Consider the following 22,800-nt stretch of genomic DNA (forward strand, 5'->3'; position numbering starts at 1 on the left):
CTCTTCTGCCTGTGACACTCATCAAGGACACGTGGTTGCCATGCCAACCCTCTCCTTGTGTCATCTTCATTGTCAATACGGCCATCAGACGGCAACTGTGGCAAACCTTCACTCACAAGCCACAGTAGTGTCAAAAACCCAATGAAAAGGACAAAGGCAACAAGTGTTACTCTAAAATAAGATGCTTAAAAAGACACTAATGTTGAGTTGTGTTGTGTACATTAATCTTAATCAGATTGGTGTTACAGTGAAATGAAAATTTACTGTGGGGTGGGAAACTAAGGAGCGACCTCTTGACTGTGTGTGACTATTAATTCAAACCTATCAATTCAAGTATTCAAATGACAAAATAAAACTGTTTTAATGATTCATGGGTTGAAAATGATTTTTGCTGCCAGAGTTTTCTTACTTTGGAGTAAATGCCAGTCAGGGAGCAGACCTCTCATTCACACCTTCAAAAATCATATAATTGGTCTATAAATAATGTGTTTGTAACAAAAAGTTTCAGCAAAGGTTAAGAATCTGCTTCATTCATTCAGTGTCACCACATCATATTGCTGTAAAAATGTCACCTGTTATCAGAGGAAGATGTAAAAATGTCACCCGGTGTCATCCAGATTGGCGTGACTTTGGGGATGATACACTGAGGAAGCTGCTGATTGAAGTTGTGGAGCGAGCCGGGTTCTTATCAGACAGTGTGAAGGTCAGTTGGACTTTGTCTCTGGAAGTCATCTGTGTGACGGACACTGTTGCCACTCAGATACCCAAGTCATCACTTCATTCACTGAGATGAGGGATGAATGATGATGATGAAAAAGCCACCATGTTGTTAGATGTAAAGAGGCAAATTAGACAGGAATGTATCTCAGTGCTGGTCTGAGTTTTAGAGACACCTGATCATGTTCTCCGTAGAGTAATAGATATTAATTTGTGTTTAGACAGAGGGTCTGAAAACTAAATCATTACTGACAACAAAATTAAAAAAAGATCTATAGTTACACAAGTTTTTGTTTGGTTTTTGCCTTTTCTCATTTTTCTTTCAATCTACCATTCATAAGCTGGACAAATTGTGTTAAAGCACATTCTTTGTTATCTCTTGACACATCTCAATCAATATTGTTGTTCTGATGGCATCTTGGAAAAGATGGATCATTTATGATATGACTCAGAAATAAATTTAATATAACAATGTACAACATCATATTTCTTCACGCAAAGATTTCAATGAACTCATAACAGTTAAGTTTATAGTGCAGAAAGTTATACTTGCAGCGTCACATTTGTTGCCATGCCAACAGCAAGAAAACAACTGTGGACAGAAACAGCCAGTGATGGGGATCAATCTGTTAAAAAGTATCCTGTTACAAATTGACTACATCAAAATAAATCATCGCCGTTACACCTGCCTTTCCTCTGTGTAGAACAGTTTAGTCTTCAGAAGAAATGAAAGTTAAAGCAGCTGTTAGGGCTACGGAGGATGAATTTACTGCTAATAAATCAATGCTTGATTAGGCTCAGATTTGATTAGATTGTTTGTGTGATGATTGTGCCAGGAGCCTCTGTCCCTCTGTCCTCTCCCAAACACTCTGATCAGTCTGATGGTTTGAACAATAGTTTTGGTAAACAAAAACCTAATATGAGATATCGGTTTATGAGGCATGGTTATGCATGGTTAAATTGATGATAGACATTCATTGTTTTACCATTTCTGTTGATATAAATGAATGAACAAAACTAAAAAAAATCAACATCTTCAAAATGAGAAGTTATATATTGCTTTTAACATAGTAGTACTTAACATTACAACATTAGCATGTGATACAACATAATCAGTGGATCTAGCTCATGGGAATACTGTATGTGTTGTAATGTAACAAAATTGTTAAAGGACTAAATACAATGCAGTGCCCTCCAGAAACTATTGGTACCCTTGTTAATATCTGGAGGAATTTAACCCCAAGACACTGTAAATATAAATAAGTCTTTGCGTTATATGGTTTTTGCTCAGAAATTGAATAAATACAGTTTAGCAATTGATTAAAAAAAATATGTAATTATTTTTTATTTTTTATTTTTATTTTATTATGGATCAATCTTGTCACATTGGGACACACCAGGATCAGCCCCGGCCCGACCCGTTTCTGTCCTATTCCAGTTCCACAGGACCCGACAGGCTGTTGGTTCCCACGAGGGGGCAACATGGAGCTGCATGATGCTGCCAGCTCACTGGGAGGAAAATCCAAACAACACGGGTGGTGAGTCAACTCTTCCCTGAACTGCGGGGCGGGTCCCGTCATGAGAAAAAACCGGACTGTGTAACTGCCTTCTGATAACAGCAGTGCATCTCAAGCAAACAACTAAAATTATATTTCTAAATCTGTGTTAAATTATGTATTCAGTCCATGTAGGCCGTTTATCATCTTATGATCTCGGTTAGTGTATTTCAGCAGCTTACAACTCCCAAGTTGATGCTGTTTTTGTTCACTGAGTCTGAACATCATGTAGAAAGGAAGGGCTCCATCTGATAAAAGACTAACACATTGTCTTCCATTAACCTCCATAATGTGACACACACACACACACACACACACACACACACACACACACACACATACACACGCAAACACACACACACACACACACACACACACACACACACACACACACACACACACACACACAGTGAGAGAGAGAGAGAGAGAAAGAGAGCTTAATTTTGGTTATGGCAACCACTTTGATCAATCAAATACGACAGTTTTCCTAGCGGGAGGGGCAACTTCTTTGGCTCTAAGGGGCAGATCAGGCGAAGACTCTTAGTTTCCTAGCAGAGGCTTGAAAGGGCGAATTGGGAATTGAAAAAGTTTATCGCATTTTAGAGAGATGCCACATAAAAAGAGAAGCCATGGCCATCATAAAAATACAAAGGAGGTAAGTTTTCCCTCTTTAGCATGGCCGTTACCATACGGAAAACATGTAGCCTATTTTACATAAGGCTATAGCCAACTTCAGAATATGTCTAGAGTGTTTCAGACATGCAAACAATGTCCAGTAGGCAAATGTCAGACTAGATGACGTTCTTTCGAAACATTGTGCATGTAGCCATATCCAAAATGTAATTCACATGAATGACATCTACATGCACAAATATATTTTACAAGGTTTCTCAGCATATTGTGGAATGTAAGTGACATGTATTTTTGCAGCATGGGTTAATCTGGGTCTTATGGCTCAAACAATGTGTTTAAGAGGTGCTGCAGGGCGCTGCACCGCTGAGCTTTGTTATAATTCTGCATCAGCGTTCAATCAATGTATTGATCGCTGCAAATGGTTGAATCAATCGACCTGATTGCAGGAACTTTCATGTCCACTCACATTGCAATTTGCGCTCAACAAGTATGTGATACAAGTAGGATATGCATGCTTATTGAGCAAAGTGTGCATTTTGGTGAAGATGCTCAAATCATTCATTCTGTGGAAACAAAGGTAAATTGTCAGGTGCCTTTGGGGTGGGGAAAAAAAACTCGTTCAGCTATGGATTATGCAATGGTTGATTCCATCCCCCAAGTATGCCCGCTGGTTTGGGAAGTTGTATATACAGGCCAATGTTTGATTGTTCTTTGGTTATGCGGAAGAGCCACATATCCTGTTGGAAAAGTATAATAGCAGAGTAAATGCAAATCGATCCCTTGTCACATTGCTGCAACCCGTTCGTCGGTTCAGTAGGCTGGACGCCATTTGTTACTATCTGTCTACTTTATTTGAAGTTTGCGGGGAGTGGCGCTCTGCTTGTGGACGCATGAGAGTAGTCCTGTGGTAAAACCAGGAGAGACTGGCAGGGTATTTATTTCAGACCAGTTTGTAAATTCGCCTCCAGATCCCCTATGGCGTACGCAGCATACTGGACGAGCCTTGTGAGTACATGCCACATCTTTAACTGTACATTCAACCCTCTCTTCTTTTTGACCCTCTGGCAATACATGTCAGTAAGTGTTAGGTAATCCTTGGCAGTTGTTGTCGCCGGTCTAGTTTTATTGTACTGTAATGAAAGTTGACTTACGTTGATGAAAGCTCTGTAAAAACTTGGCATAAACAAGATAACTTTTGATTAGAAAAGAATGACATTCATTTGGCACAGGCTAAAGGCTTGGTCCATGTCCTGTCAGGTACAATATTGATATTTCAGGGTGTGTGACTGTTTAACTTTTAATATGAGATAGGATTGAATACATTGCCTAGCCCATCTATTTACTCCTTAAGGTCACTCTGTTGGGGTCAGAAGTCCTATATTACACTGTATAGTACAGTATAGTATAGTGTACTATACGTTAATATTACAGTATTTCAACTCATTCCAGCCAATTTATGGCAATGCTTAAGCTCTCATAACATTAAACCACATTATTTGGAATGACGTATATGCTTAATGCTACGCACATACTTGAACACTGTGGGAACTGGCACATCTTGGACTAATGCATGGTTGTTTTTTTTATTTGTTTGAAAAATGGTTAAGAGACAACAATAGAAATAAGATCACCACTTGCAAAACAAATATTTGACAACTGTAACTTAACTTAATAAACTTAATAAACCACAAAATAAGTTGAAATTACTACATCCTGAAGAGATGTTCCATTGAATTTAGTGCCAGAAGTCATTCAGCCTTCAAAGGATTACTTATCAATACAACTGGGTGTATGTTTATGTGTGTGTGTGTGTGTGTGTGTGTGTGTGTGTGTGTGTGTGTGTGTGTGTGTGTGTGTGTAGCATCGAGGAGCAGATCCTTCCCCAGTTGGAGTCCATAGTAGCAGGTCTACCTCCTACTTTGCCACTGCAGGGTCCCATGCCAAGGTACTGACTTCACCCCTCTCAAAGGATTCACCACGGAAATTGCCTGTGTTGTCTCATAAATTCACTTTGAAATGTATGAAGAAAAGTCCTATATGATTATCTTGCTACCTGCCATACCAGGGGCTTGAAAAAAAGGTTTATTTTGGCTATAATGTGCTGGATGTGTTTCAATATCAGTACATGATCCTGTTTAGATAATTTTGGATGGATAAAACAGCAAGTGTAGAAGTGAAAAAACATTGATTTTGTATTTCAGCTGCACAAAGACTAACATTACTGCAGATGAGATACTGGGGTTGCTTTTTTGTTCTGAATTTAAGGGCCAATGACAAGATGTCAAACCAGTTTGGTAGGCAACTTTAGATTTGTGTTTGTCTCCCTCTAGTGAGCTAACAGGTTCTGAATCCTCAGGTAAAACAATTTGTCTGCAAAACCAACCGTCTGTTCACCTCAGTGATCTAGTTTCACAAGGCTGCCTGGGATTTACCTGCTACCATAGTTGTAGTGACGGGGTGAACTTGTTTCGGACACGTGTTCTAAAAAACAATAGTTGTTCAGCTCTTGTAATGAGACAAACAGGTTGTATGTGCACTCTGAAGAATGTTATGCTACACCCAATACCACAGAAAATATCTCCCAAACAACTCAGAGAATGCTCTTAGAGACCTATTAACCTAACCTAAAAAATCCTAGCAAGGAGTGCCAGCTTATGGCTGATTTAGGAAACTCCTCAGAGCAACTGTGAGCAAGGAATGGACAAGAACTTTTATCTTAGTGAGAGGTGTGGTCGACCCCGCTGACCCCCAAGGTATGATGCTCTCTTTTAGATGCTGTCACAGGTCCATCAAGGAAAACCTCAGCATGCCTCTTTTAGACATTCAGAATGCACACATTCTGGAAATCGATAGTCACACAATTTAGTCTATATTACTGTGTGGATTGCATATAATGTCAAAAATGAAAATGTCTTGTTAATAAATAGTTAGAGGATCCTGGCCTAACCTTTGACAAAATGTCACCTAACTTTTTACAGGCTGATGTGTAATGCGTTTATTAATGTGGATGCGGTAATCTTATTATGACTTATTATAACCAATCTGATGTTAAGAGGTGGAAAATGGCTCAAGACTTTGACTAATTAGTATGATTGCTGGCCTATATTGGCAAGCCCAGAGGCATGCACAGACTCTGAAAGGGGCAGGAGTGAAACTCTCTAAAAGGGCAACTTCTGGACTGGAACCTTTGTTGCTTTGTTGCATCCCCTCTCTCCCATCCTTCTGTCTTTTTTCACTGTGAACTCTCTACTAAAGCAGAAATGCTGTAAAGATCATCTTTATCATTTCTGGTTTTCTACAGTGGCATGCACATAACCTTTTATGAGAGAAAATGCAATATACTAGCATTTGTAACCTCTCACTGAGATGAATATGTAATCCAATCTAAAAAGTACAGGTAGGCTACAAATTGATATGCAATATAGTAGTTTCTTTGTTTGCCAAGATAATTGCCCTTTCCATTTTCTGTTTTCCAGGAAATATGAAAAAATATATTTCCATGCAACATAAGAAAGTACGCAATCAGTATTAGAACTTCTAGATTATGTCACTCAGTTGATATTCAGTCATTCAAATTTCCACTTTAATACACAGGTTGCACTGTTCTATCAATAAGAGTCAATTCTCAACTCTTTCTGGGGTTCAGAGGCCCTGAAGATTTCCAGGTGAATCTGCACCAGGCTGCTGAAAGTGAAGAGGCATTTTGAGATTCACTTTATTGATAGTTTGGCATGCTATTTAAAAAATATGGCCCATATTCAGACCAAAAGTAATCATATAGATAATGATGTAAAATATTAGTGAGTGAAATAGATGTAGACCTAGGTTTACAATTATGTTTAGGCCCTAATAGTGGCTCCTCAATGCCAGTGGCAATGAAATAAATTGGGTCACAAAATGAGGCTGTGAAAGAGCTGTAGGCCTAATTGTTTGTGTGATTACTCTGCTGATGGAGCGTTGTGATAGACCCATATCATCACTGCTGCTCTGCTGCATTTTGCCTGTTGCCAAATATCAGTGATCACTTTCACAGTAATAATAGCGTTAATGATGTAATAGCGTCACTTCGTTGAGTGGGAGACGTGAACACATCTCTAATGAGACCAAGATCAACCACAAACATGCACAGTCTTTGCTGCTGATATTTATTGTCAAATTGTTGATGTAAAATTAGCCTTACTTAGCAGATTTATGATTATATGTATCTGCAAACTGCTATTGTTTGCATAGCAGTTGTACATTATATATTGCACATTTCTGGAAAAAAGAGAATGATAAGGCATGTATTATCTATCCATGGTACTATTAGCATGTTAGCAGGTGGATATACAAACCCTGTATGTCTGTCAAACAGCAGTGGGAACACAAACCTAAGAGACCCGCTGTGTGAGGTGGTGACGGACGGCCATTGTAGATGTCAGAGCGAGTATGGCAGAATTAGTGGTGACTGAAGTATGACACGGATCTAAATATAGAGATGAGAGCCAGTTCAGCAGGGGAGTCCAGTTACACACGCACGCTTACGTTCATACACTGACAAAAACACGCACACACGCACACGCACACGCACACACACACACACACACACACACACACACACACACACACACACACACACACACACACTGTTTACAACATCTAATTCTTCCTTCAACTTCATTCCACTCACTCATTTTGTGTGCTTTTGTTGTGCTTATGAGGAAGCAGTGAGTTGTCCTTGCCAATTTGTGTGACTGAGTCTTTGTTTGTGAACCTGAATATAAGTAACTGATGAGAAGCCAGATCTACCTTTTAGGGGTGGGACATTATGCTTATCTCAGGATACGATTCCATATGATTACTACAGCAGAATAAAATGTAGCTGATATTGCGATTCATTTTTTCTGCCCCACGATGCACATTGTTTTTTTATTGCAATATATTGAATTTTGATAAATCGTCCCATCCTCCTACCTTTACAACAACACATCCCATAAAAAGATTAAAAGCTCAGGTAGATCCTAGGGAGGTTCCAAGACGACTCTTTCCCATGATGCAACAGCTCGTTCTACAAGCTGGTTTAGCTGACATGTCACATCGCTGAAAGGTGTGTCTGTAGGGAGTGTGCTGTGGGTGGGTAATGCAAAATTTGGAATGTGTGTGCGTGTGTCCATTACAATATGTATGTATGTACAGCTACATAGGTACATGTATGTACCTGTATATGCTTTGCCTGTTTTCAAACTGTCAGGTGCAGAAAAGAACTGCAAAGCAGACCAGCATGACTTCATTCCTTCGCAGTTTGAACACCCTGTACATCAGAAGTGGAATGTATAAAAAGTGAAATCCTAAAAACATCATTCAACTAAACACACATCAGTTATTTTCTGTTTTTTTTTTATCATTTGGAGTCCACTGGTATTCATTTATATGTTTGTCTTAATTCTGTAAAGGAGCCCGACAGGGATGTGGTTCACAGCCAGTCAGTTTCTGTATCATATTGCACCTACTACGGGAGTTCTTTGGCTCTGTCATATGTTCCATACTGTGTTCCTCCCACTGTGTATATGATGTTACAGGTTGCAATTGCCAGCCTTATACCCTTATATATGTCGCGGTTTAACGGGTAGAATTATTCTGGGAAATGGAAGCTTAGCGACCATTCGAGTGTTACCACATCTATTTGGTTTAAACTCATTTACAGTACGTTGTCGAAACATGAATATTTCCATTTTTCCGCTGAGAGGTGCTGCTGAAACAACGGCTGCTTTTGAGTGAAAGGTTCGGCTACAGACTGATTCTATCACAGTGACTCACTCAAAGACTGTATTGTCTGCACACCCCACCCAGGCACTACCCAAAGGGACACACAATGCAGTGAAGTCATGGGTTAGGTATAGGCTCAGAGATACGGCTGGAATTGTACTTTGCACTCCCACTGCTTTGCAATTACTTGTGGTCTGTTGGAATAATAGGAGTGACATGACAACAATAGGAGCAACATGACAGCTTCATAAACACCCGACTGCTTGTTCACACTGTGTATATTGCCTTGTGGGGACTTTTTCATTCATAATTTAAATGTGTTTGCAAAGGTGTTCGAAATGTGCTATAGAATACATTTCCATCTTCCATTCCTGCAGTTTGCTGAATATTTGCTTATACAAAATTTGCTTTCTTTGTAAAGTATTAAGGAAGGTGAAACTTCAGAGAGGCAACACCCATGCCTTAAGCCTTTGCAAAATTATTTGTCATGACTTCTGCACTTTTGGTACAGCAGTGAATAGTATACTCTGATTCCGCAACAGTCGCAACCATTTTTTTTTTAGCACTGGCATACATGTTTCATGGCAGTTTTGATGTGCAGGGTCACTCACATTGAAATTCCCTCAATTTGCCAAAGGAATTGGTAGTTTTTCAGTGGCTCAATCAGTAACTATTGATTGATACAGTTAATATTTCAACTGAGTAATCGCATATTGGAGTGAGGTCTAGGAAATACTACTGGCATTCTCTTTGATTTGCCTCTCAGTATTAGCCTCCTGAGGTTATGAAAAAACATGATCGATAAAGTTTTTAGCTGAACTTGGCCTCACTTGGCAGATAGTTGACCCAGCTGTGATATCAAACTAAAGTTGCGCCCCTCCCTATATTCTCCTACGCAATTAGGCAGCCAGGGTGGTTCCACAAGCTATCTTTTATTGCTGTGAGTGAATGTGTACATAAGCCTCTATGTGTGCATATGTATTCCTGTGTGTGTTGGAGAGCTATATATCATTACAAATGTGGGTGTGTGCTTCTTGATAAGTAGGTTGGATTTTAGCAGATAAGACTGAGCGAGTGTTACATTTATGGTTAAAATATCTTTACGCATCTGGCCAGCCATGCATATTTTTGTGTGTGTGCTCAGAGTAGTATCTGTTTCCCTGAGAAGAGGCTCAGATGTGGCCCCTCATCAGATGGGTGTCAGTCCCTGGTCAGCGCTGTTCCCTTTATAGCCCAGAGAGTTACAGCCCGGCCTCTTCTGACTACCATGCCGACGTCTCAGCCTTCCCCCGGCCCCCTCTGCTCCCCGGCCACGCCCCCTCTTCCCTCTGCCCTGCCCCCTGTCCTGCTCTGTTCCCTGTGTGTTGGGAGCATGCTGCAGCCGACAGAGTAGGCAGAGGTTGACACACACACACACTCGGAGGCACATTCAGCCAACATGGGCCAGTTACTGAGCTGGATCCGAGGCCCACGGGACACCCCGGCCCTTCAGGATGTGGCCGTGGAGCAGCAGGTGTGTCCATATGTGTGAATGAGTCTGTCTGTCTGCCTGTCTGTGTGTGTGTGTGTGTGTGCTATTGTATGTGTTGAGCAACTTATCCAAAGTATCCACGTGTATTTTGTTATGTTAACGTAAGTTAGTCTGCAAACATAAGGGTACGTGTATTTGAAATGTTTCGCAGTTGTGAATGAGTACTGGTAGTGTTACTGTGCATGGGTTTTGCAAAGGACTTATACGGGAAAGCACGTCAGGAGGAAAACTGTCTTGGCACCAATCCAAGTCAGACCTCCTCTCTCTCTCCCTCTCTCCCTCTCTCTCTCTCTCTCTCGGCTGGGAGGTGAGGAGGGCTGGAATGTGAGAGGCTCCCGGTCAACCTCCGGGAGTTTAGAGCCAGAGTGTGTTTTGTAGTAGTGAGATATTAAGCCAAGGCTGGGACAAGGCCTGCGTTGTTGAGGACATGTTTGCTGCCAGTTGTGTCTGTCTGCAGGAAATGTGGATGGACGCCTGTTTTGATGTTTTGATGGTTTCTAAGGGGATAGGCGTGTGTTTTTTTATACAAGTAGAGTGTTTCTAACAAGTGCAGACTGTGCTGTTTTCATTTTCATAAGAAGTAGTTTGAATGTTGAATCGGCATATGTACATTTTGTTTGACATTTCCTAGCACAGGGCTTTGAGTTTTTATGTCTTGCTCAAATTGCATTCTCCCATGATTATCAGCAGTGATGGAGCAAACCCAAATGGGTGTGTGAGTTGGAATACGTCTAGGTATTTTTTTTTTTACAATAGTTAAAATTGCATGTTTGTCATGTACTGAGGGCTCAATGTGATTATCTTGTGTAACATTTTCATGTATGTCTGGCAGACAAAGTGACCTAAAGTGGTGGTAGATGATAGGCTTATTGTCTATCCTGCTGTCAGTACTTTTGTTATCAGCACTGAGTTAGCTTAGTGTGAGTCACACTATGTGTTAAAGGTTACACAACTAGTGTGGGTTGGTTGGGAAGAGGACTGGACGGAGATAGCCTATCTTCTCTTTTTTGGTGGGAGGCTGTGTGTTGTTTTCAGCCAGATTCCCAGGCCTGGATTGCATTCTGCCTCCCACCCCAACTCACTATCATCTGGTGCCTATCATTACAGTGACAGGAAACGGCCACTGGGAAAATATATCTTGACGGTGTATTCATAACCATCACAATAATGTCCAATGATGACAACGAGACAATGGTGTCACACTTATCCACATGTCCAGTGCACTTCCCCTGTCAAACACACACCCATTATTAGCTAAGTGGATGTGGTATACGTCGGTCTCAACCCTTCATACTTATGTTTGCATGCTTTGATGCAATGGTCAGCAATTACAGTACTTACAGTACTGCAATGTATGTTCTATTCCTCACCAAATCACATCCTGTATTACTGTATAGATCTTAATTATTTAAGACCTACTGATAACACACTTAATAGTATCTCTAAAATGCTGGTTATGTTTTGCTTATACATACGTACATAGATATAATACACCTGTCTTATCAGCCTAAATCAGTGACGTTGCAATAGAAAAGAGTCTCCTATTCCCCTGTAATTGAAAGCCCATAGATTTGCCCTATTTGCCCTAATGCAATTCTGGTGTTGGGTATTCTTCACCTCTTCAACCCAAGTCGAAGCGACGAAATTTGATAATGTATAATATATGAATAATGTATGAATACCCATGTTATAGGGAAACAGCTTTATTGATGACATGTGTCTGCCTGGAGAGGGGAGGGAACAACACTCTCCAGCACGTGGATCAGGGTGACACACCCTCAGGCTGTTGTGTGAAAGAGAGAGGGAGAGAGAGAGAGAGAGAGAGAGAGAGAGAGAGAGAGAACATATTGTATGGGCATGTGTGCACAGTCACTTATGTTGCAGCTACACATGTGCGTTTCCTATACCACATAATTAGACGTCAGTGTTTATCCCACAGGCCACTGATGGAGTCTCGTGCTGTCAGATTTCTCGCTTCACTGTCAGTTTGGCTTGAGCTTGACTACTGATCTAATCCGATCATGCTCACAGGCTTTTGTCATGTTGATTATATAAAAGCACCTCTGGCAGAGCTTCCAGGCCTCTGGGCTTACCTGAGAATGTGCTTTAGCAGGGCGTTGTTGCTCAGCACAAACTTTTTCGGACATTTGTTCTCATGTCTGTTTACATCTGTTATGCTTGAGGAAAAGCTAGTGCTCTTGCCACATGATGTTTTTACCCCACAAGTAAGGATAGGAAATGAAAGCTACTGAGCAGCCGTGCAGTCACTGGAAATGGTAATGTGATATAATCATTGAGATGCTCAGCATTAGTCTTCACACAAACACATGAAAGTAGCAGGCTAGAAGTTGGTGATAACATGTTGGCTTAGCAAGCTACTGAATACTATGAGCTAATTGCTGGCATCTCTATCTCCAGATTGTTAGCAATAAATGGCTACAATGCTTTAAATATTGTCCGTTCCACTTGTTTAACATCTGGCAAACAGTTTGAGACTCGTTTATTCAAGCATGCAAGGGTAAGACAGAGGTTTTAGCTAGCATACTGACAGTAGAAAGGTTTCTCAGTAAGTAGAAAAAGTTAATTTACTTGTGTGTGTTTAAGTGTGGGATGGAGAATGTGGGTAAACAAACCAGGGAGAATGTACAGTGCTAAATTTAGACTCATAGATGGTACACAGACATCCAGGAGAGCAAAGAATATCCCTGGTTTAAAGAGAGTGGGAGAGACATGGATGCCGAGGGGAAAACCAGAGAATGGGAGTCAGAACTGTAGGGAACAGAGAAGAGAAAAAGCAAGCTTGTGGGTTGAATGTAGGTTGATACTGAGAGAGAGGATTGTAAAAATGTTGAAGAGTATGACATTACTTTGCATCTTAGAATTTAAGCAGACACACCTATTACAAGGGGTGCAGCAGTATTATATTATAAGATTAATTTTAAGACCATGTTCAATTGCCAGCAGTTAAGTAGTGCAAGAGAAGAAGTCACAGTCACAAGTAATTTTGCATGGTTTTAGTGGACAGAATCATGTCCTGAAGTTGTTATTAATCTTGAAAATAAAACTAAACTAAACTATGAAATTGTACACTTTAAAGGATAATACCATTATTTTTTAAAGTTTTTCCCAATAGGTTGACCCTCTACTTACTAAGTTATTTCTGGTGTGTCTGCACACAGTCAGCACAGTTGGAGATGTCAGGGCTCGTTTTCCTCCCTTCAGAAGAAGTCAAGTCAAGTCAAGTTTATTAGTGTAGCCCTTAATCACTGAGAAAGCCATTTGCTGACAATCATTTTTGTGCAGTATAAAAAACAACTTCCACAGACTTGAAAACTGCCTGAGCTCGATAATCCATCACAGTAAACACAAAGCCTAAATTTGGTTTTGCCTAAGTTTCTGTTTTATCGTCATTTCATTGTGCCTGAGTTGAGTGTTTTATATCAGTGCACACATTATGTTATGCTCTGCTTCCTGTCAGTCGGGGAGGGGAGGGGGCAGAGTGACATTGGAGTGAGTAGGTACAATATTTAGAATGGTGACAGCTATTTTTTCATATTTATGAGACACAAACGGTAGCTGCTTATAGGAACTTGGGTACTCCAAAGGAACATGGTAAAGGCCAGGCCTGTTTCACACACACTTTAATAACCTCCAAAATATTTTGGCAACAACGTATCCTTATATTTCCAATATAAAATACTTTTCACAGCACACTCTCACTTTGTTAGTGCCACTATACTGCTATCAGTCTTGTGCTTTCCCCCTGGTTTAGGTTTAGGAACCAGTAATACCCTGTAGCCCACCATTTTGAGTTTGCCTGTGAACTCCTAGAAACAGAACTTGAGTTTCAGACTAGAAACCTCCCACTGTTCTCAACTTCAGATTTTCTGATTGGTCAATCCCTAGAGATGGGCAGGTCCATGGCCTGGTTTAGCTCATTAGTTGTCAACAGAGATACTTGTTACCAAAGGTTACCAAGTAAGGCGTAAGCATGCAACTTTCTTTCACAAACATGCACGCACGCACTCTCATACACACACACACACACACACACACACACACACACACACACACACACACACACACAGATACACAGAAGCAGAGGATAGGCTGTTCTTGTGTTATTGGAGTCAGTCGGGGGCAGGAATGTATCAGGCGATTTATTCGGCAATCTCCCACAACAGACACAAATATGTCTTATCAAAGAGATGCCAGGGCACAGATTGCATAATAAGTTGAGCAGGTCAGTGGTTCCACTACTTGTCCTTTTTAAGATATTTTTAGACAAATAGGATATGGCCGGAGGAATGCAGACACAAGGCAGGCCATGCCTCTCAAGGAGAACCCGCTGAGCTCCCATTCTAATACGTCTACCATGCACTTATTCTGACCCCTGTGTATCCCTGTTTAAGGTGATAATCTAGTTCAATTTGGCTGATGGTTAAACAGAGGATATACTATACTATAAAACCAGTTCATTCATGCTCACATGTTAATGATGCTTTCAGGAAGTAAACGGGAAAAAAAAATCTTTTCTTTCTTGTTGCTTGTAAAGAACAGTTTGTGGTAACATAAAAAGGGTAAAGTTCTGTCTCTTTACACATTTGCAAATGTATTGGACAATAAATCCCACATGCCGAAGTTCTCTGCTAAATGCTGTATCAGTGTCTACATACTGCAGGACAGAATCTGCTCAGTTGTCTGTTGTTGAATACTGAAAAAGTTTTACATGGCAGCATAGACCACCCAGTACCAGTTTTGTTTTGTTTTGTTTTGTTCCTGTCTCATCTTCCCCCATGTTATAGTTTACCCTTTGATAATACTTGTATAACTTGTGAGGGGATTATATCTTCAGCATTCATCAAAATTCTAGTTCTACAGGCTGGCTGTAGTCATTCAGGAAGCACATAGTTTAGAGAAATTAACCCCCAGGGATTATTTGTTTTAATCTCATGTCTGATATTCACATGCAGTGCATTCAGCAGAGCACTACAACTACTATGCCATCCAAACATCCGCAAAATTATTTTCCTTTGCAGTGATTTGCATGAGTTTCTTTTCCTGTTCAGAGAAACATGTAGCAGTCATCTGCCATTTTACTGAATGTTGTCATCTGAACAGAGGCAAAAACAGTCCAGTCTGTTGCATGAGTCTAGTCTCCACACTCATGCAACAAAAACAACAGACTGATAGATAAGTTGACAGACATACAATAAGCCTACACAGCAGTTGTAGACACACACACACACACAAACAATCCTCCATTCATTTTCATCTAAGTGCTATGTATGTTCTTAGACACAAGGGGGTGCCGCTCTCTTCAGCCCTCCCCTTTAACATTTTTGATCTGCAGATGTGTTCCCTTTAAGATTTTGGTGCTGAGTGCGTCACAATGCTCCACCTGAGAAGTTAGAGTCTCTGGATTCACTTTTGCTTGAACTCAGGTACTGAACTTTCAAATTAATGATGGAATCTGCGGTGGTCATGTCTACAGAGGCGAAAGATTACACCGCCATGTTTTTCCAAAATTCTTACATAACCCCTGGCTGGTGTCGAGCAGCTGCGTTTCCTGTCTGTTCCTCTGCTTTGAGGCTATAGCTGCATGGCCTTTGAAGAGCTGCAATGTGGAGGGGAAGCATGTCTGGACTCGTTTTGGGGTGAACACCTTGTTTCTGTTCAGTATTCTCTCTCTTTCTCTCTCGTCCTCCTAACATCTTTTTCTTTCTTAAATTGTTTGCTCTTGTTTCCTGTATAAAGGGTGTGGTTTGGGCTAGATGTGACGTGACTCTGCCCCCATCCTCCCCTCCCTCCCTCTCTCTGTCCCTCCCTCTTTCCACGCACACTCTCCCTGTCTCTGTTGTTTGAGTGGCTCTGCAGTCTAGATTCCTAAGCAGTGAGTGTACCAGACACACCCAAGCTCTGCCAAACAAGCCTGCTACAGCAAATCCACTTTTGCCTAGTAATCACCACCACTTCACCCTGTAACTCCACCATACTCATCCAACAACTAACCTTCCTGCAGATATATTTATGTAGGCCATTGTGTCTCTTATCAAGCCCCCCCCCCCCCCCCCCCCCCCCCCCCCCACACACACACACACACACACACACACACACACACACACACACACACACACACTGACCCAGCCCAAAGTTTCCCTCACACATGGAAACTGACTTGGCTTATTTATTTTTCCTGGCCAGCAGTGAGAAGTGGGTGGGCTTTGTGTGTCTGGTCATCCAATCTGACTGAGCCTTATCCACTGCCTTGTGGGAGAAGAGGAGGGGCTAGAGCAGCACAAGCTTGTTGGGCTGCTTCCAATAGGAGGAGCAGCAAGTTGCTGCTGGGGCGTGTGTCTATAGTGTGTTTATGTGTACATGTAAGTGTATGGGTGCATGTGTGTGTATGTGACATACCGTATAGACTTCTACCAGAGGGAATCTAAGGTAAACGAGCCTCAGGGGAGCAGCTCGGCAATACACAGCCATATATATAGAGGATACACACTCAACCTCAAACCTATGGTATGTACCTAGCCAGTGCTGCCCTTCATGCTGGCGCTTTTGTAAATGTGTGTGTTTTTGTGCCCGTCTGTATGTGCTGAAGGGCTTCCTGTTTGACTCATACCTGTCAAATCACTTTGACGGCTTGTATGGCAGTTCGATTAGTTGACAGCAGCTGTTATGATCACAGACTTGGCAACTTTTGAGTATGTGCAGACATATTTAACAACAATTCAACGTTATATGTTTTGTGAGACGGCAACATCTACAGCATTTACATCTGTTTACGTGTCAAGTCAAGGAAAGCTTGGGAAACCTGGCAGAGAACTAAACATTGTTACTGTGTGTGTACAAACTAAGGGAATCAGCTCAAGCGTTGCCTCTAGGCTTCTGTTCTATTTTAGCAGCTCTATCAATAATATGCTACATATGTCAGTGGGCTGACAATACTCCTCTGTGTGGGTTTAGGCAAAGAATCCTGTGACGTTATCAGGCTTCTTCCAGCCAGGGTCGGTTGCTTTGTGTTGATAAAAACATGTTCTTCAGTATGCACTCGATAGACAAATACAGTACAAATACAGCAAAGTAAAAGTCTGATGTTTCTGCTCTTTGTATTTAATGGAGAATCAACTAACCTTGCTCACCACTGGATCCAGGCATCCATGCAACATACCAGGTAAAGTGGTAGTTTCCAAGAAAGGAGTAAAACCGATTAGTGAGTAATAACATATTGCACATTATGCAGAATGAGGCAGTATAATCCGATAACTAAAACATAAAACCGACAGAGTGCCATCAGAGTGCCAGCTCACAAGCAACTGGACAAGCTAGTGATAGCATAGTGACTATGACTATCCATATACATTAGCATAGATATTAAATTAGGTTTAACTAACTAAATGAACTTTGTCTTCAGTTTATTCAGCTGTCTGTTTACTTTTGAAGAATTCCCTACAGCAATGTTCTAAAGTGCACTAAAGATCCAGTCCACAGTTAGCTTTGTTGCTACTTTTAAAGTCCTACTCCAGGTTCTTGACTTGTGCCACTGCTGCTCTCGTCATTGCTGCCATTGAGGTGAGGTGATTCACATTTTCACTATTGACCATTTCGTCAAGTTGCCAGTGCTATTTTAAAGTCATGGCAGCAGCTAGGGTGCTGTACCCAGCCTTCCTCACATGTGTCTGTTTGTGGTCTGCGGGGTGGGGCCCAGCATTAGTCATCAGTTTTCATAACCAGCCTCGAGAGCCCAAGCTACTGCTTTAATCACTATTGTTGGGTAAGCTCTGGGTAAACTGCATTGTTTTTTCATTGCTGACAGACAAATATGTTGTGAATGAATGTGCATCATATCATTGGCTCATAAAGTGCATTGGCGACCTCAGAGTGCAGCCCTGTATGATCTGACATCTCTGTGCAGTATACCCGTCCATAACAGGAAAGGGACTTGAGTGCCAAGCTTCGGAGCGAGTGCTTCAACTAGAGTTTCCATTTGATGATTTGTCAAAGTGGAAGAATGGCGTTTTGAAATGGGCAATGGTTTCAAATGGCACTATACTTCCATTATCCACATTACCTTAGTGCAGTGCATTGGTTATGCGAGTAATGTGATAGAAACATATGCAGTCTATTTGACTCTGAAATCCGCCATGTGTCTATTTTGGCCACACTCATTTTGGTTGCGGAAGGTGGGAGGCCCCTGCTTTCCCAGAAGCACTGCCATGCTGATATTGGTGTCCAGTTATCAACTACGTAAGCCAGTGTTGTGTTTACTGGTTACTGCTACAGGAGCTATAGCCCTCAGCTTTGTGCTATGTGGTACTTGTGGCTGAGTGTGTGTGTGTATGTGGGTGTCATGTGTTGTACCACAGGAAGCAGGCATAGTTATGGACAGGGTCTGTCTAACGCACCGACCAGAGTGCCCTCCAACACAGTGCCCTTTGATTTGTACGTTTTTTTTGTTTTGTTTTTTTGGTCCTCCACTAATTGCAGTGGACTACAGCTGCAACTTCTCAACTTTCAATCAACTCAGAGATCACTGGCACTCTGAGGACATTCCATCTCCCTGTTGATCTTCACATTTGTTCACCATTTGTTCTGTTGCAATTACTTTGTCCACCAGTGTGATGGATGACAGAAATCCTGGTATACTTACAAGACCCTGTTAAAACAGGTGTAAGAGGACCTTATAGGTGCAGGTGTTTGTGACCACTGATGTCTATGAGGACAATGGGTTAGGGTTCATGATTTTCACCAGGGGATAAAGGTGAACTGACCACATGCCATGCCACAGGTCTATATAAACCCCTGTATGGGCTTTTGGAATGCCTATGTATTTTAAACCTATGGACACCATTGTGTTATGGAGGAGATGAGTTGGGCTCTGTGTGTGTGTGTATGTGCGCACAATGTATGTGTCTTTGTATGTTTGTGTGTGTGCATTCAAATGTGTTTTGGTTAATGTTTGTTAATGTTGTGTGTTAGTGGGATGAAATGAGTCTACAACTGTACTACTGTATGGGTTTACTGTACATTATGTCTGTCAACTCCTGTTTGACTCTGTGAACTCCTGTTTGACAGCCACAATATTTTTATATCTTATAAAACAGACACACGGCACCTATCGTCCCCTTCCCCTGCCAAGACCTAATTTCAACCAGGTACAGCTGTATGACATTTCTTGTGCACTCTGGTCACGTCTGGGTATGGCCACTGCTGGCTGCATGAGAAACGTGTGGTCCTGTACAGCTCGGTGGGTAGAGCATGCCACTAACACTGTCAGGGTTATTGGTTCAATTCCCACTGGCGCCACCCATCTTAAAAACATACGTATTTACTGTAAGGTGCCTCCATCTGAATGGCATAATGTTCATGGCATGTGCTAAAAGCAGCCTGTGTATGCATTGTGTGTCTATAGATGGACAGTTTGTTTTCTATAAGCGCAGAGCTTCCTTCTGTAAGCTCAGACCAGTCTGCTATGGGAGGCATGTGAAATGTTGGAATGCTGCAGTTAGGAGTCACAACAGACAGAAAGATGACAAAGAGTTTGGGTGGGTCTCAGGTGAGCACAGACAGTTCAGTCAGGATCAGGTGAGTATAACAAACCTCTGTTTTAGCTATAGATAAGCTTTGCTAATCTGAACCTCAGGGATCAGTTAAGGAGTAGATGAGTAGATGAAGTTCTGGTAGGTCCTGTAATTAAATATGCCTCATGAACTTGCATGGTGTTTACAGAAGTTGGGGAAGTTAAGGACATCATATTAACTGTTCATATTTTTGATTCCTCACCTAGTTATATACCCATGTTATTTTATCACTCTATATTGTCCATTAACATGCTGGGTGAGTAAATTGCTAAATTAGGTTGGGAAGTGTTAGAGGTGTCTTAGGGCTTTCCTTACCTGTAGCAAAAATTCGAATTATGTCCAAAGTAGAAAGCCAGCCTCAGCTTTTTAGTAAACTTGTCAGTGTGGCACTTACAAGGATGCCATCTAGGTGAAATCCCAGGTGCTTGTAAGACAACATCACCTGCAGTGTGGGGAAGATCAGAGAAGCAACATTTTTACTTCACTATTTGGCCTGTTTACATATGACTGGTAGTTCTTATGATCCTCTGATATGGACATTGAGACTCAACTTGTAAACATGTTCTGTTCCCCTGTACCTGAGCTGTAGTCACCTTCCTGTCTGTGGCGCAGTCTATTGTTCATTTTATGGACTGTTAATGAAAAGCAAAGTCTGTTTGCGGTTCAAAAAGTATCTGGGTGGTTCACTGAATTTGCTAGCCTAACCTGTCTGTGTTAACTTCCATTTGCCACATAAAGGCAGGGGAGGTGGTGAACTTTTGCAGTGGTTTTGATGTGAGACTGTGCCTTGAGGGGAAATTATTTTGTTTGTGTGCTGTTTCAAAATGTGTCAAGTTAATGAAAATTGATTATTTGCACACCACAGAAAGAATATGAAAGTTTTCTATAATGTGTGGTGTTTGGGGTAAAACTGGATCACACAGATTTTAATTTATTTAGTAGATAACTGAAAGTAGAGAGAGACAGGAATAGGGAGAGAGAGTGGAATGACATGCAACAAAGGTGAGAGGCCAGATTTTAACCCAGGACGTCATGGTTGCATGGTATGCACCTTAGCCAATTTAAGCTAACAGGATGCCCCTCCCTTTTGTCATATGTGTTGATGCCATCCAGAGTCAAGGCTAAAGCATTGTACATTTCTCTGCATATTGCTGTGGTAAAAGTAATACATGCATTTGCAGCCATGCCCACAGAGGGACACTGTTCTGACGTCTTATAGGAGGTCATAGCTCATGGCTACGTCACACTATCTCTGAGATCAGCAAGGTAGCACATTCCTTAAGGTCTCCACTGTGTTGCTGCTCCTGGTTCCTTTGGCCCAACACTTTCTCTGTGGACTGCTCTCATATGATCATGCTAGCAGTCACATGAGGAGCCAAACTCCTGTTCCAGCCAACTTCCCTTTTATTTCACTGGCAAATCTGAAGCGTGTTATATTGGTCAAGCTAACACAGTTTGTATTTATGGAGCACATTATAAATGTACGGTGGTGGTATGTCTAGGTAACAGTAGGACATGGTATGAGTGCTGGTCATTCATTGGGTCACTGAGGGAAGTTTTGTTTCCTCAGAGAGAGATATGTGGTTTGTTTACTTCCTATGAGTGGTCTGAAATATATTTTAGGACAAAAAGGTGAAAGCCAATACTGGAATGACCATGATATCTTGCAATCAAATGAAAACATTACTAGACAGTGTGTTAATGTGTAAGTGTAAAGTGTTTTGCCAACTGCACTACTGGTCAAGTGTGTGACTTTTTAAGTTTGGCACCATTCAAAACATTTTCCAGCATTTGTATATTTGTAATGAGAATGTCTTCCCATGGGCTGGATACTTGTTTCACCTGCAAATTAAACTTATAGAACACATCAGCTAACATGCCTTACCACCCAACATGCACTACCACTTCCTTCTTTTCAGTCATTGGAGTTATTAATTTGGTTGCTTAGCAACCATCAATATGTTGCTTAGCAACCATCAATATTTACTGCAGGGAGAGGAGCAACGTGACCCAACCTCTCTCTATGGCACTGGCTGCCCTGGGTGCTTGTGACCTCACTTCCTCCTCACACCCACTTCCCAAACAGTGGGTGAAAATGCTTATTCCTTCCTACCTTCAGTCCTTGTTTCTTTCTTTCTGTGCTTCATTATATATTTGAGTCAGAAACACTTAGTCACAAGATAAAACCATTAATCACAAGATAAAACAACATTGGCTGCATTAATTTGACTCTTGCAACCTCTTACAGATCAATGATAAAATATTCCTAAAGAGAAAGGAAACAGAAATGTAAGTAGGACAAGTACAGGTGCCTTGCTTAGTTGGACAAATCTTAAGTGACTTTCCTCAATTCCTCTGCTCCTCTCCCCCCATCTGCCTCTGAACTCACTATACAGGTGAAAAATCTTGGATCTTCACCACCAGTGAGATTTTAGAAGGAAATACAGAGACAGGGTATGGGGAATAGACTCATAACTGACCTGTGGTTGAAGCAAGGCTAGAGGAAAGAAATGATTCACATGTTCTATCCCTGAGGTCTGTGACCTTATCTATGTCAAATGTATCACCAGCGTGTCTCGACTGCAAACAGGGTGTGAGGCAATCATTGATGGTGCTGAGCTGCAATCATTTCTAAATAAAAGGCCCCAATTGCAGATGCTACAGAGTGATGCAATTCACAATGTGTGTCTCTTTTTCCCCCTGTTCATCCCTCTATCTTGCTCCCCTTCACCCACTTCATTCTGGCTCTCACAGACACACAAACTCATTTTCCCCTCCGCCCTGTCATATCATCTCAGTATAACCTCAGTGTGAGCCACAGCTGGCTTGACAGGTTCGGTCACTCAGAGGCTTAAAGGTGCTTAGACATGACATAATGATAATGGCATACTGCAGTACACATTTTTTCTCACAGGACTGAAGCATTGGTTAAGAATCAATTGAAATTGAATTGCAAGCAGTGACTCTAAATTAAGGATTTTTTTAAATTTTTTATTAGCAATTATGCAATTCACAGCCTGTGCGGTCATGA

At 41.4% G+C, this 22,800-nt stretch overlaps 1 protein-coding gene across 13 annotated transcripts in view; it reads left to right on the forward strand.

Moving 5' to 3' along the window:
* Window positions 1-2,727: 2,727 nt before the first annotated feature.
* cast (calpastatin) overlaps window positions 2,728-22,800 on the forward strand; it is a 36,657-nt gene continuing 16,584 nt past the window's right edge. For 2 of the 13 annotated variants that reach the window (XM_071516529.1, XM_071516534.1), the window contains exons 1-2: window positions 2,730-2,928; window positions 4,768-4,851. In XM_071516529.1, the coding sequence (XP_071372630.1) occupies window positions 2,881-2,928; window positions 4,768-4,851 (132 nt within the window). In that variant the 5' untranslated portion in view covers window positions 2,730-2,880. Of the gene's footprint in view, window positions 2,929-3,659; window positions 3,912-4,767; window positions 4,852-10,037; window positions 10,165-16,552; window positions 16,708-22,800 lie in introns of those variants that run through there. The other 11 variants (XM_071516535.1, XM_071516541.1, XM_071516531.1 and 8 more) reach the window with 9 other exon arrangements.

The sequence above is a fragment of the Centroberyx affinis genome, unplaced genomic scaffold (assembly GCF_046629955.1).
Source record: "Centroberyx affinis isolate AG114_WGS23_722 - 3 ecotype Tasmania unplaced genomic scaffold, CSIRO-AGI_Caff_v1 ptg000409l_1, whole genome shotgun sequence".
Taxonomy (NCBI): domain Eukaryota; kingdom Metazoa; phylum Chordata; class Actinopteri; order Beryciformes; family Berycidae; genus Centroberyx; species Centroberyx affinis.